At 36.6% G+C, this 14,847-nt stretch overlaps 1 protein-coding gene across 6 annotated transcripts in view; it reads left to right on the plus strand.

The window, feature by feature from the left end:
* Window positions 1-14,847, plus strand: part of wdfy3 (WD repeat and FYVE domain containing 3) — a 444,121-nt gene that overhangs the window by 354,870 nt on the left and 74,404 nt on the right. For all 6 annotated transcript variants that reach the window (XM_069926060.1, XM_069926059.1, XM_069926063.1 and 3 more), the window contains 3 exons: window positions 4,171-4,319; window positions 7,061-7,181; window positions 7,533-7,618. In XM_069926060.1, coding sequence (XP_069782161.1) covers window positions 4,171-4,319; window positions 7,061-7,181; window positions 7,533-7,618 — 356 coding nt within the window. The remainder of the gene's footprint in view (window positions 1-4,170; window positions 4,320-7,060; window positions 7,182-7,532; window positions 7,619-14,847) is intronic.

Consider the following 14,847-nt stretch of genomic DNA (forward strand, 5'->3'; position numbering starts at 1 on the left):
CAGTAGTTGAGCCCAGTATCAAATTAGGCTCTGAAACTAATCACTCGAAAAACCAAACATCATGAAGTCTCCACCCGTTAGGAGATCAGGTGCCAAGAAGATCAAATATCATGCGAGGTCCCAGACACTGACCATCAAGTGGGCTTAGCATCATGAGAAGCCTTAAGACCCAAGGGGACATACCAAGAAGTACTTCAACTTGCTCTGGTGTAATCATATTGATAATGATTAAAGTCCCTGAATTTTTCCCATGTCTGAGCTGCTGCCACAGCTTTGTGAAACATACGTAATCCAGGTCACTATGGAGTATACAGTATATGGCTTCAAAAGTCACCATAGGTTACCTTTTATTGAATTTGTATTGGCCCATATATTCATATTGCTCTCCATCCTCATACCCATTTCCTCCTGGATACTGAACATATGAAAAATTCTCACAATTTGTGCATTATTTTTCTGTACTAAAAAAAATCCTTTCATGGGCCTGACTGACATTGCACCTCAAATTTTAAATATTTTATTCTGAGTTTCTTTTTTACCCTTTCCCTAATTTCTACCATTCCCACTAGCTCCTCTTTGATGTCTAGTCATGCCTGCTCAGGTGATTACCTATAATCCTCTCCATTGGCACTTGCAAATTAACTGGTTGCAAAGGTAATAGAATAGAATGGGCATTAGAGATTGCTGATAATGTGAAGGTACTGAAATACTTTAATAGATCGTTGGAGATTGCCATGAAAAAAAAACAGGGAAACCTGAGAGTTTCAAATGATATTAACTGGTGGGAGGTCAGAATCTAAGATCCAATTAATTTCTTACAAAGTCACTGTATAAATGATCATCCATGCTGGCTTGAGTGTCTGAAAAGTGGAACATCCCTGTTGTATCATTTTGAATTGAATAATAGATAAATCATTTGCAGTAACATAATCTGTCTAGTAAGGCTCTAGTCTAGAATAAACCTTGATTTTTATTGGCTCCATTAAAACCAAGGAGATGTGTCAGTAATTTAAATGCGCATCAATTGAGCGTTTTAATTATTGTCATGTATACCAAGATACTGTGGGGGGAAAAAACTGTGTGGCAAGTTAACCCATACTTATGTACAGTAGGTAGTGTAAAAATAATACAAAGGTGCAGAGTATAGTTTTACAGAGAAGTTCAGTGAAAACAGCACAAGGGCTGTTGTGAGGTAGGGTTTGTGAGATAGAGGTTTTCTTTTGCTAATGAGAGGTACATTCAAGAATTTGTCGACAATGGGAAAGAAACCGTCTTCGCTTGCAGATGACTGCTCAATTCAATGGTTGGTGATTTGTCTTTCTAGACTTTAGTAACTGCATAACTATACATGTCAAAACAGTTAAATTAAAAGCAATGACAGTCTACCCTTGACATTTAATGGCAGTATAATTGCTGGGTTTCCCACCATCAACATTCTGGGGATCATTATTAACCAGAACTATAATGGCAATAAGGACAGTTGAGTTTGGCACAGAAATAGAAAGATACACTTGGTCAACCAGCATGTGTGGGAAGAGAAATTGAGCTAATAATTTTGGTCCTTCAATGGAACTGTAAAAGTGGAAAAACAAGTGTGCAAGAGATAGGGGTGATGGGTTGTGGTTAATGCAAATTATTAATTGTCTTAAAGAAAAATGCATAAATCTTTAAGATGGTTTCCATCACATAACCATGAGTAAAAGTGAGCAAATAGGAATTGATCATTAGCGGTCAGAACTAAAGATAAGACATTGACCAGCTAAGCAAACTGAAATGTAGGAGTTACACTTTAAACAATATTCTAAAGATCTTTCATGAAATCCAAACTATTAGCTTCAAAGCAGAATATGGCAAAGGAAATGGAAAATAGATTTGCTTTTATCAATGTATTTATCATGGAGAGCGCATTTCACTTTCATTCGCTTCTGAAAAGTTAACTTCTACTGTGAGCTCCCGGTGTAAAGCTTATGTCAGACTTATGCAGCAGCAAACGTCAGTTTTCAATATGGTTAGGTGGAATAGGTGAGTACCGCATTTCCAGAATTATTCTCCCCTTCGGTGAATATAGCATCTGGAGCTTACATTTGTAAAGTTTGCTTTTGAATATGGTCTAGTATTTTACTTTCTGTTCAGAAATAAAACATTCACCAGTAAAATGCTTTATTTCTGTCTGGTTAAATGAATCCTGGAATAGCTCATTGCTCCCTTGTCTCACTATCAAAAGTTCCATGAACGTAAGTGTAGTTAACTGAGAATCTAAATATCCTGATTCTGTTCAAACAAATGTTTGCTGATTTAAGGCATGGACAGAAGAGATGTAATTTCCTGTAGTGGTATAGTCTTGGCTCCTAGAACGCTTCCACCAGCGTTGTCTCCGCTCCATCCTCAACATCCATTGGAGCGCTCACACCCCTAACGTCGAGGTACTCGAGATGGCAGAGGTCGACAGCATCGAGTCCACGCTGCTGAAGATCCAGCTGCGCTGGATGGGTCACGTCTCCAGAATGGAGGACCATCGCCTTCCCAAGATCGTATTATATGGCGAGCTCTCCACTGGCCACCGTGACAGAGGTGCACCAAAGAAAAGGTACAAGGACTGCCTAAAGAAATCTCTTGGTGCCTGCCACATTGACCACCGCCAGTGGGCTGATAACGCCTCAAACCGTGCATCTTGGCGCCTCACAGTTTGGCGGGCAGCAGCCTCCTTTGAAGAAGACCGCAGAGCCCACCTCACTGAAAAAAGGCAAAGGAGGAAAAACCCAACACCCAACCCCAACCAACCAATTTTCCCTTGCAACCGCTGCAATCGTGTCTGCCTGTCCCGCATCGGACTGGTCAGCCACAAACGAGCCTGCAGCTGACGAGGACTTTTTTACCCCCTCCATAAATCTTCGTCCGCGAAGCCAAGCCAAAGATAGTCTTGAACAGTGGTTTTGAAACTGCCCCCCTAAACTCACATTCCACCTTAAGCAATCCCTTTGCCATAAGTGCTCTGTGATTGTTAAGGGATTAATTAAGGTGGTATTCAAGTGGGAAGGGAAGGTTGAGATCCACTGCTTTACACCCAATTGTTTCTGAAATATTTTTCTTGAGAAAAATTGTCATTGGCCCATTTCCTTTGGCGTTATGAAACCGTGCATATAACGAGTAAATTAGGTAAAATTAAAACAGTGGTTTTCAAACTTTTTCTTCCCACTCGCATACCACCTTAAGCAATCCCTTATTAATCACAGAGCACTTATGGCTTAAGGTGGAATGTGAGTTTAGAGGGGCACAACTTCAGGATTGAAGGTCCTCTACTTAGAACAGAGATGTGGAGGAATTTCTTCAGCCAGAATGTAGTAAATCTCTGGATTTTTTTTTACCACAAATGCTTGTGGAGGCCAGGTCATTGGTTGTATTTAAGGCAGAGGTTGACAGGTTCTTAATTAGCCAGGGCATCAAAGGTTATGGGGAGAGGTCGGGCAGTAGGGCTAAGTGGGGAAAATGAATCAGCTCATGGTTAAATGGCTAAGCAGCCTCAATGGCAGAATAGCCTACTTCTGCCTCTGTCCTATGGTCTTCTATAAGCATTTCTGTTTTATCTGTGGGGAAGACTTGTATTTCGTTATATTATGAATTATTACCATTGCTGCAAATCCAAGGGAAAATAAATCTTGGAATCTCAGGAAGTGGAAAAGCATTTGTGGAAAGATGGAAATTGTGCATAATGATTGATTGTAGCAGCCTCAGGCCGACACAGGAAATGGCTGTCGAATGCAGCGACTGGCAAAGCATCGTGTGGGCTGAAACGCCCATTTCCATAAGCCGCCACCAGAGCGGTGAAACTGGCCAGTGGATCACAGGGCTCGGGCATCCAAGATAACCAATCAGCAGCCGACCCGCTCCAGCCATGCCCCAATGGTGACGTGGCCGAGCTGACTATAAAAGGCAGAGCTGTCACTGAATAAACTCATTGTCAAATACACTTTACTGGTGTGTGTGTCTTTCTTCTCCTGCAGATTCGAGTTACAGCCTTAGGGCTATAACCTAGCTGTAGCTGTAGCGACCTCACTACAAGATAATTACTGACTTTTAAAGTTTGAATGTAACAATAATACTGCTATATTGCCAGTCCAGATTTATCAAAAGGGAAATAAAGTTATTGGATAAATTTCTGGTTTGTTTCAGATTCAACACATTTACCGATGTGCTCGAGTACAAGGGCTAGACACCAATGAAGGACTCCTTTTGTTTGGGAAAGAACACTTCTATGTGATTGATGGTTTCACAATGACAGCCACCAGGGAAATCCGTGATATTGATACACTATCTCCAAAGTGAGTATTGTGTTACAATGTTAACTAAATCTTCATTGAAGAAGTTTTATATTTATTGTAAAGAAATGTTTAATCCACCAATCTCTGAAAGTACCTCTCAAAAGGACTTTGGCCAAAATGTTGATTACCCTATAGCTTCCTATAGCTGCTGCATGACCTGCTGAGTTTTTCCAGCACTTCTTATTTTTGCCCATTTTTTTTTTTCCTCGTTTAGCAATGCTATTTGTCATATTTATTTTTGACTTCCAGAAAAGTATGTGTTGAGCACAGGGCCATTGTTATTTCTGAACAGATGTATTCCTGAGGGTTTTTACCTTGTGACTAATAACTACCAGATCCACAAAAACATTCTGTACTACATCCCTAATGTTTTATATTATGAGTAAAAGTTATAAGTAAAAGATGAAAATCTTTTTTTTTCTGAGAGATTAATCGTTAATTGCAGAACTAAGTTAGAGAATTGGCGAGCTTATTTTTTTAATGTTATGTCATTGCCATTTTACCACAGATATATTTTTCCTTCAGTAGAGTGGATTATTTGGAACATCGGGATTAATGTTCTCCTTACTGTATGAATCGATATGTAGTACCTCACAATTGATGTAAAGGAGACTATTCAACCCATTGAATCCATACCAGCATCCATAGATGGCACACTACAATGCAAAGTGGAAGAATGAAAGTACAACAATTAGTTGCAATATAGAAGTGAAAGATAGGAGTGCTGATTGTCAGTTAATGTTGGAAAATACAGTCAGTGTCAAAAGGATGACAAACTGGGTTGGAAGTGAGATTAGTGCCAGGTTATATTGATGCAGATTACCGCAAATGTGTCTTGGAATGATTAGTAGAAGAGAAGGCAGAACATTGTCTGGGTGTCTTTTGATTTGATCCACTGGGATACAGTGCTGCTTAACTAGAGAAAGGTGTTGGAGGTCAGCAAGATACTCAATTGCTATCTTTTGTATAAATACTAAAATATTTTGTATCTGAGGTTTCCTCTTGTGGAAACTGGTAGTTCTGTTAATCTCAATCATTGTCAACAAGTTCAGGACTCCAGAGAAACCAAATATTCAGAGCTTCTCTTAAATACTTGCCACTGGAGTTCCATCTGCATTCTGCTGGACATCTCATGGTCCAATATCTTGCAGTCTCCTAGCAGTTCTCCTAAGAAGTCTATGCAAATTTCTCAATAAATTAGATTACAATATCATGTTTTATTTTCAATAATTTTTGCATGATACTTTATTATCAATGACTCTCAGAAACATTCAAATAGTTTTATTTTGACAGCCAGTATCCTTGAGCTGTGACTTCGGCACTGTCCAAAGTAGTTCTAGGATTTATAACCAAAAGACCTTATGCAATGCAAAATAGAATTGAGTTAGCAGTTTGTTTGTTCTAATGTTTCAGATTGAAATTTCCCTCTTTTTGAACTGTGCAATATTAAATTATTTTAAATTAACCAGAATACACTGTGAAAATTAGAATTTTTATGCAGGTGCATATTCTCCAAGTAAGTATTATTGGCGTTACTAACAGGTTAAATGTCAGACAGGAATTGCAACTTGTTTTCATATGTCATGGACTTCTGTCAGAATGATTCATGGGTTGAATTCTTAATAGAGGGCTTTTCTGTTTTTCTAAAGTAGTTGGTTAACTGTCTAGATTGCCATGTGAGATGGAATTGTAGTTATACTTTTGAGATATTTGCTGTTAAAAATTCATTTGAATGATCTTTTCTCTTATTGGCACTGTTAAACTCTACACACTTATTACTGGATACCTCAAAAACATGGCAGTCTGTGCAGGTCATCTATTTTGTACAAGGAAAAATGTAATGCATAGGTAAAAACATTAAAAAAAAGAGAAATGCTTTATCAGTTAGTAGGATCAGAGCTGACTTCTTAGGGTACTTAACTACAGTAAGCCCTATTTCGATTCCTTAAAAATTAAATATCTAATACTTTATGTCTTGAATATGCTCAGTACCTGAACATGCACAATCCTCTTCTTCTTTTTCTCTTAAATGGTTGATTTCTTGTTTTGTGATTCTGTTCCATGGTTCTAGAACATCATTCCCACAACAACCCTGTCAAGACTTGTAAGAATTTTGTTTATTTCAGTGAGATCACTTTTCATTTTTTTAATTCTTGATAGTATAATTGTCCATGTGATAATGCAAATATATTCATTGATATTTTTTCAATCTTTATTCTGTTCACCTATGCTTTAGAGCTATTGATTGAGGTTAAAGTCCTGCGATGCTTTCTTCCAACTCATAATTTGTCATTTTAATTTTTGTGACTTAAGTATCAATTGTTGACAGAATATTAAACATAGTTTAGCATAGCTCACCCAAATTTAATTATTATTCACTTTACAAATATATTTCTAGCGGATCTCATTGCATAGCACAATCCAATAACACAAATGATATTGCACATCCCATTGATATTCTGCTCTGGTTATTTTAACTTCTTCTGAATAGATTAGTAACTTTTCACTGGATATCTCTTTTATTGAACAAATTAGTAGAATCTAATTCAAATGAACTTATTGAATGAATTGTTTAGGAAGATCTTTGTGATACAATAAAATATTTTTCTTGTAACACATTACAATTGCAATATTTGGCTCTTAGTTTTTAAATGTACAGTCTGAAAAAAATTGTGGTTTATAAATTCAGTTGTACTTTGTATCATAGCAAGTACTGGCATATTTCTCTGATATTTGTTTAGCATGCATGAGCCTATTATTCCCCGAGGTGCGCGGCAAGGACAAAGTCAGCTGAAGAGGACTTGCAGTAAATTTGCGTATGAGGATATCAAGGAAGTACATAAGAGACGGTATCTCTTGCAGGTGGGAATCTTATTTTTGTTAAAAAAAAAAGTAAAAACGCAATGCTGGAGAAACTCATCGGGTCAAACAGTGTACTTTATATACCAACGTTTTGGGAAGGGCTCACATTTTATTTGAGCACCTACCTACATTTTGTCATACTTTGATGAAGGGCTCAAGCCCAAAATGTTAGTTTTGTATCTTTATCTTTGCTATATAAAGGACTATGAAGCACATCTGAAGGTAGACTATATGACCAGCTGAATTTCTCCAGCATTGTGTTTTTACTTCAATCACGGTGTCTGCATACTTTCATGTTTTACATGGGAATCCTATTTTTCCCTGTTTGTCTTAAATTGATACCTCTTTCAGCCTATTGCAGTTGAGGTTTTCTCTGGTGATGGACGAAACTATCTCTTGGCCTTCCAAAAAGGAGTTCGAAATAAAGTGTATCAAAGGTAGGACCATATTTTAGGATTTACGTTAAGTTATGAGTTTGGAGATTAGTTCACATGAAAATTTGATGTGTTAAAGTCACTGCTTTGAACTTAATTATCTTGACATGAATAGTTATGCAGTTACTAAAGACTAGAAAGATAAATCACCAGCCATTGAAATGAGCAATCATCTAATTTGATCTGAATGCAATAAAAAAACTTCATTCCTTTGATATAACTGCCCTTATCTATTTAGCATAACAGATCACATGAAATATAAACAAATTTGCATTTTACTCTTGTTACAGACCCAGAGGACCCCAAAACCCAGCAGCAATAGAAATTCACCAAGACAATTGGTTACTTAAACCAAAGTTACTTTTAATCTTCTTTAAACATAAAAACAGGATCAAACTTTAACTTATTACTATTAACTTAATCTAATTTAACCCCCTTCTAATTCTAAGTGCACATGTATGTAATGTTTGTATAAGTTAAGAAAAGTTATTTGATTCACAGTCAAATCTCACTTTTTATTCCTCCAAGTTCACTGGTATCAGGCAATTCTTATACAGTGCACAGAATTTAACATTTATGAATTTCACCAGGCTTTGGTGCCTGACAGGTAAATGGTTACTGCTCAGGAAGGTTCTTGTCAATTTTCAGAGAAAGATTTGTTGCTCATTGGACACAAACTGATTCCTTCCGATCAGCCACTTAAGTGTCTTGCCGAAGAAACTTGCCCCATCAGGATTTTCCAGCTGCTAACCTCTTTCTTTCAGGTTATCACAGAGTTCCTTTTCTGTTTCTCTTATCTCAGGTGAAATACCACACACCCAGCCATGTCCTCTTGCATGAACCACAAGGGCTTTGAATAGGCTGAACTAAGAACTCACAACCCCTCTTCCAAAATGGGGTTTTTCCACAAGCTTGCCAGGTTCCAGTCTCTGCGGCTGAACTGTAGAACTGAATTCACTCTCTCTCAGAGAAAACCACATGGCCCTCAGAACAGCCAACTGTATTCAGACTGACTGCAGCACCGGACCCTATCTTCCAAGTCCATTCATCTGTTGCTTTCCCAAAACAATAATCCATTACTCCACAGCATGTCCAATTAACACCTACTTGTGAAGTCTCTATAGGCAATCTTCAAAGTTTTTGCAAAGGCACTCAGAGCCTGGACTGTCTGGCTTAAGCCAAACTCTGGCATTTTAGATGAGATCTGTGCTATGAAATGTTTTTTTGTGGCCTACACTAAAAAAACCTACAATTTATCTCCCAGAAACATATCTATATATAATATAAAATATAACATAATCTGTCACACTCTGCATAAAATATTGTTTTGATACTGAAACATCTGATGATCAGAAGGCGATTCTTTTTAATTGCAGTGCCATTTGTCTCTGTCAAAGCACATTAGATTTGTGTACTTATATGTACAGTAAAACTCTGATTATCCAAAATGGCCTATTTCAGATAAACATTTTTTTTCAGAGTACCAGTCAGTTTTTAAAAACAAACTACAAGGGACGGCTTTTTAAGCATTAAAATAAAGTTTGAGAGGAGTCACGTGATGGAGTAGTGGCCGGACGGTGAACTCCAGCCCTCTCCAGAAAAGTCGGGAAAAACAAGAAAAAATACAAAGGCACAGAAATACAAGTTAAAGAAAAGTGAGTATAAAGGTGGAAAGAAGATGGAGACAAAAGGAGAAAAATCAAAATCAACGGAAAGAAGAGAGGAAGAGAAGACAACGGAGGAAAAAGGTGAAGGCCTTACCTGTCCGAAGAAGCCCGCTGTGGAGAGAAGACCCCACTACCTCAGGTCGGTAGAAAGAGAACTACAACAATGGCTCACAGAGCCGAGTAAAAATGCGCAACCGCGCATGCGCGACTCCTCGCGCATGCGCGATGCGCATACAAAAAAACACACCGACGGGAGGGGGGACCAGCTGGGGAGTCGATCTCCACAGCCGGCAACGACAGCTGCAGAACACCTGCAGCAAGAAGAGACCACAGAAGACAATAGAAACAAGAAAGAAGAGGAGGAAAGGGCAGCAAAGAAACAACAGATGGTCAACCTAGAGGAAGAAGAAGAGGAAGAGGAAGAGTACAGAGAAATAGAAGAAGAAAAGATAGGCAAGGTAAAGGAGGTACTTGCTCTTGTTAGAGGATACATGGAGTCATTTAAAGAATGGCAAACACAGGAATTCAATGATTTAAGAAGAAGAATAAACAACACAGAAAAGAAAATAAATAAAATGGATATGACCTTAACAGAAATGGGGAAAAAAATGGACAAGATGGAAGAACGGGCAATAGCAGCAGAAATGGAGGTAGAAGACTTAAAAAAGAAATTGGAGGAATCTAATAAAAAAGCTAAAGAGACACAAGAATTACTAGCCCAAAAAATAGATATAATGGAAAATTATAACAGAAGAAATAACATAAAGATAGTGGGCCTCAAGGAAGATGTAGAAGGCAAGAATATGAGGGAGTTTATAAAAGAATGGATCCCTAAGGCCCTAGGATGTCCAGAACTACAGCAAGAAATGGAAATAGAAAGGGCACATAGAGCATTGGCCCCTAAACCACAACCACAACAAAAACCAAGATCTATTGTAGTAAAATTCCTAAGATATACTACAAGAGAAAAGGTACTGGAGAAGACAATGGAAAAAGTAAGAGAGGGCAACAAACCACTGGAGTATAAAGGGCAAAAAATCTTCATTTATCCAGATATAAGCTTTGAACTCCTAAAGAAGAGAAAAGAGTTCAATGCAGCAAAAGCGATTTTATGGAAGAAAGGATATAAATTTACACTGAAGCATCCTGCGGTATTGAAAATATTTATCCCAGGACAACAAAACAGACTATTCTCGGATCCAGAAGAAGCACGAAAATTTGCAGAACAATTACAAAAATAGACTGAGGGATGAAGACGGGTAATGAGAGCAAAAATTATCACGATTGATATGTATGTGGGTAAAGACAAAAATAGACTGAGGGATGAAGACGGGTAGGGAGGGTAAAAATGACCACGATTGATATGTATGCGGGTAAAGAGGTATAAGAGTGAATAGAGACAATGGGCATATGTGAAAATATCTGTAATTAGAGGAAAACATAGAAAGTATAGACAAGAATTAACAAGGGAAGGTAATGGAATAGAGAGAATAAGGAGGGAACTAAAAGAGTGACCTTTGTGACATATAAAAAACGAAATCTTTTCTGGGGGGGGCTGGGTGGGGGGAAAAGAGCGGTCACTGCAAAATCAGTTGACGCTTGCGAGTGGATTCGCAAATCCAAATGGAGAGGGGAGATGTGGTTGTCCGACAAGGGATAAAGGGCAACTCAGGAGGGGAAGGGGAGATTGGGGATAAAGAAGATAGAAATAGGAGAATAAGGAAAATGTTGGATGTTGTAGGAATGTTGTCTGGTAAAGAGTTGAAAATAAGAAAACAGAAATGGAAAAGGAGGAAAGGTAATGATGGAAAAACGGAAAGAGAAGATAAACAAAATATAAAATGGCTACGCTGAACTATATGACTCTAAATATTAATGGAATACATAACCAAATTAAAAGGAAGAAACTACTAAATTTACTGAAAAAGGAAAAAATAGATATAGCATTTGTCCAAGAAACACATTTAACTGAATTGGAGCACAAGAAATTAAAGAGAGATTGGGTAGGACATGTAACAGCAGCATCGTATAATTCAAAAGCAAGAGGAGTGGCTATATTAATTAGCAAAAATGTGCCATTTAAAATAGAAGAGGAAATAATAGATCCAGCAGGGAGATATGTTATGATAAAATGTCAGATATATTCAGAGCTTTGGAATCTACTTAATATATATTCACCTAACGAAGAAGATCAAAAGTTTATGCAAGATATCTTTTTGAAGGTAGCTAATACGCAAGGGAACATACTAATAGGAGGGGATTTCAATCTGAATTTGGATCCAAATATGGATAAAACGGGGAAAAAAATTAACAGGAAGAACAAAGTAACCAAATTTATAAATAAATCAATGCAAGAAATGAAACTTGTGGACATATGGAGGAAACAAAACCCAAAAGAAAAGGAATACTCATACTACTCGACTAGACATAAAACATACTCAAGGATAGACCTATTCCTGTTATCAGCCCACATACAAGGGAGAGTTAGGAAAACGGAATATAAAGCTAGACTATTATCGGACCACTCACCCCTGTTATTGGCAATAGAGCTAGAAGACATCCCTCCAAGAATGTATAGATGGAGATTAAACCCCATGCTACTTAAAAGACAGGATTTTAGAGAATTTATTGAAAAACAATTAAAAATGTACTTTGAAGTAAATACGGAATCAGTGGAAGATAAGTTTATACTATGGGACGCAATGAAAGCATTCATTAGAGGGCAAATAATAAGTTATGCAACCAAGATGAAGAAGGACTATAATCAGGAAACAGAGCAGTTGGAAAGGGAAATAATAAACATAGAAAAAAAATTAGCAATAAAGGAAGATACAACCAAAAGAAGAGAATTGGCGGATAAAAAAATAAAATATGAAACATTACAAACATATAAGGTGGAGAAGAATATAATGAAGACAAAACAGAAATATTATGAACTAGGGGAAAAAACACACAAAATCCTAGCATGGCAGCTTAAGACAGAGCAAACTAAGAAAATGGTCTTGGCAACAAGGAAAAAAGACAAACAAATTACATATAATCCAAAAGAAATTAAGGAAAACTTTAGAGAATTCTATGAACAATTATACCGAACCGAAAACGAAGGGAAAGAAGGGAAAATAGATGAATTTCTGACTAAAATTGAACTACCAAAACTACAAATAGAGGAACAAAATAAATTAACAGAACCATTTGGAACAGTAGAAATACAAGAGATAATAAAAAATTTACCAAATAATAAGACACCAGGAGAGGATGGACTCCCAATAGAATTCTACAAAACATTTAAAGACCTAATAATACCGCCCCTCCTGGATGTAATCAACCAGATTGATGAGACACAAAACTTACCAGATTCATGTAAAACAGCAATAATTACAGTGATACTAAAACAAGGGAAAGATCCACTCTCACCAGCGTCATATAGACCAATATCTTTGCTAAACACAGATTATAAGATAATAGCTAAACTATTAGCGAACAGATTAGCAGAACAGGTACCGAAAATGGTAAATTTAGACCAAACTGGATTTATCAAAAAAAGACGCACAACAGACAATATTTGTAAATTTATTAACTTAATTCATGCAGTAGAAGGAAATAAAGCACCGGCAGTAGCAGTTGCTTTAGACGCAGAGAAGGCCTTCGACAGAGTAGAATGGAATTACTTGTTCAAAGTATTGCAAAAATTCAGTTTACCAGAGAAGTATATTAATTGGATTAAAGCATTATATAAGGGACCGTTAGCGAAAGTGACAGTAAATGGACATGTATCAAAGCAATTTAACTTAAGCAGGTCAACGCGGCAGGGATGCCCACTATCACCATTATTGTTTGCGCTAGCTATAGAACCACTAGCAGAATCGATAAGAAGAGATAATAATATAAAAGGAATAAAAATAAAAGACAGGGAATATAAAATCAGTCTGTTTGCGGACGATGTGATAGTGTACTTAACAGAACCAGAACTAGCAATAAAAGAACTATATAAGAAATTGAAGGAATATGGAGAAGTGTCGGGATACAAGATAAACGTAAATAAAAGTGAAGCAATGCCTATGAATAACGCGGATTTCTCAAAATTTAAGGAGGAATCCCCATTCAGATGGCAAACGCAGGCAATAAGATACCTAGGTGTGCAAATAAACAAAAATCTAGGCCAATTATATAAACTCAATTACAATCCACTAATGAAAAAATTACAGGACGATTTAGAGCATTGGAAAGAGCTACCACTAACACTGATAGGAAGGATAAACTGTATTAAAATGAACATTTTTCCAAGGATACTATACTTATTTCAGGCATTGCCAATACAACTGACAGAAAAATTCTTCAAAGAGTTAAAGAAAATAATAAGGAGATTTTTATGGAGAGGGGGGAAACCGAGGATAGCACTAGACAAATTAACAGAATGGTATAAACAAGGAGGCTTACAATTGCCAAACTTCAAAAATTATTATAGAGCCGCACAATTGGGGTACCTATCAGATCTTTATCAAACAAGGGAAAAACCAGACTGGACGAGACTAGAATTAGATAAAATAGGGGAAAAGATACCTGAACATATATTATATAAATGGGACGAAAAATTGGTACAACATAGAACTTCTCCAGTATTACACCATCTCCTCAATATATGGAAGAAGATTCATGTAGAAAGAAATAAAATAAATTACCAAATACCAAAACTAATATTGACGCAAAATAAGCTACTCCCTTTTACAATAGACAACCTTGCCTTTAGAAAATGGGAAAAAAAAGGGATTAAAAGAATAGAAAATTGTTTTTCAGGAAGTAGATTCTTATCCTTTGAACAAATGAGAGATAAGTACAATATAACGGGAGATACAGCGCTGGCATATTACCAACTGAGATCCTACTTGAAAGATAAATTAGGAAGCAACTTGAGTTTACCAGAGGGAAGTAACCTTGAATATGTGATTACAGATACAATGTTAATCAAAAGATTTATAAAAAATATGTATATTAAACTGCAAGAAAAGGAAAATGAGGAAACAAATGGTAAAACTAAACAAAAATGGGAACAAGATTTAAATATAAAGATAAAAAAGGAAACATGGGAGAAGTTATGCTCTGGAACGATGAGAAATACAATAAATACGAGGCTGCGTATGATACAATATAATTGGTTACAAAGACTATACATTACACCGCAAAAGTTAAATAAATGGGACCCAACAGTATCGGATAGATGTTTTCGATGTAAAAAAGAAAGGGGAACAACAATTCATGCAATCTGGACATGTGAGAGAGTAGAAAAATTTTGGGATGATCTCAATCAGATATTAAATAAAATAACAGAAAACAATATACCAAAGAATCCAGAGATCTTTCTCCTAAGTAACATAAAAAATAAAGAATTTGGAATTGACTTGGAGGATGCACAAAAAAGATTTGTTAAGATAGCCCTAGCTGTAGCAAAAAAATGTATTATGTCAACCTGGAAATTGGAAGATAATTTGAAAATACAACAATGGTATATAGAAATGAATAAATGTATTCCATTAGAAAAAATAACATATAGTTTAAGAAATAATATTG

This window comes from Narcine bancroftii, chromosome 3 (assembly GCF_036971445.1).
Source record: "Narcine bancroftii isolate sNarBan1 chromosome 3, sNarBan1.hap1, whole genome shotgun sequence".
NCBI classification, from domain to species: Eukaryota; Metazoa; Chordata; class Chondrichthyes; order Torpediniformes; family Narcinidae; genus Narcine; species Narcine bancroftii.